Source organism: Pyrgilauda ruficollis, unplaced genomic scaffold, assembly GCF_017590135.1.
Source record: "Pyrgilauda ruficollis isolate IOZ18807 unplaced genomic scaffold, ASM1759013v1 scaffold7594, whole genome shotgun sequence".
Classification (NCBI taxonomy): domain Eukaryota; kingdom Metazoa; phylum Chordata; class Aves; order Passeriformes; family Passeridae; genus Pyrgilauda; species Pyrgilauda ruficollis.
In genome coordinates, this window is record NW_024529482.1 from 1 (window position 1) to 779 (window position 779).

General features: G+C 73.7%; 1 protein-coding gene across 1 annotated transcript; it reads left to right on the forward strand.

Moving 5' to 3' along the window:
• Nucleotides 1-6: 6 nt before the first annotated feature.
• Nucleotides 7-471, forward strand: SPAG7 (sperm associated antigen 7; the record flags this gene model as incomplete). The annotated part of the gene is made up of 2 exons (XM_041486372.1): nucleotides 7-226; nucleotides 333-471. Coding segments are annotated over 2 exons (345 nt in total), but the record flags the coding sequence as incomplete, so codon positions are not given.
• Nucleotides 472-779: the final 308 nt, after the last annotated feature.

Below are 779 nucleotides of genomic sequence, written 5' to 3' on the forward strand. Positions count from 1 at the left end.
CATGGGTGGGTGTGGCCTGAGTGGGTGTGGCGGTGTGGGCGTGGCTTGTTGCTGACCGCTCACCTGCAGGAGCTGGCGGCACAGCAGGAGGAGGCGGAGCTTGAGTCCGGCCCCGCCCCCCCGGGGCCCCCCAACGACTACAAGGACAAATACCGGCACCTGATTGGCTCCGAGGCCGCCAAGGCCGCCGCCCGCACCATGGAGGCCAACAAGGCGTACGGCTGCGGTGAGCGGGGGGTCCCGCCCAGCCCGGGGGGCCCGGGGGTCCCCGGCCGGGGGGGTCCAGGGGGCTGGGGGCGCTGGCAGCCACCGTGGTGTCTCTGTGCCCGCAGTGCCCGTGGCCAACAAGCGGGACACGCGCTCCATCGAGGAGGCCATGAACGAGATCCGCGCCAAGAAGCGGCTGCGGCAGGCGGAGGACGAGGGGGGGGCCGGCCCCGGGGGGCCCTGCGTGTGAGGGGGGGNNCCACCCCAGCGTCCCCCCTGCCCCTCCAAACGCCCCCAGCCCCGCTGGGGGATTCCCGTGGGAATCCAGCCTCTCCTGGGCTGAGATCTTCTGCAGGGGTCAAGGCCGGGGTCCTGGGGGTCCCACCCTGACTCTGGACACCCCAGACAGCCCCCAGCCCCCACGGGGAGACCCCTGCGCTGGCCCCATCCCCCCCCATCCCATGGGGGACCCTCGGTGAGCCCAGACCACCCCCCCAATACCCAGGACACCCGGAGGGGCCCGGGGTGGGCTCGGGCCGTTCTCAGCCGGTGCTGCCTCTGCTGGGACCCTG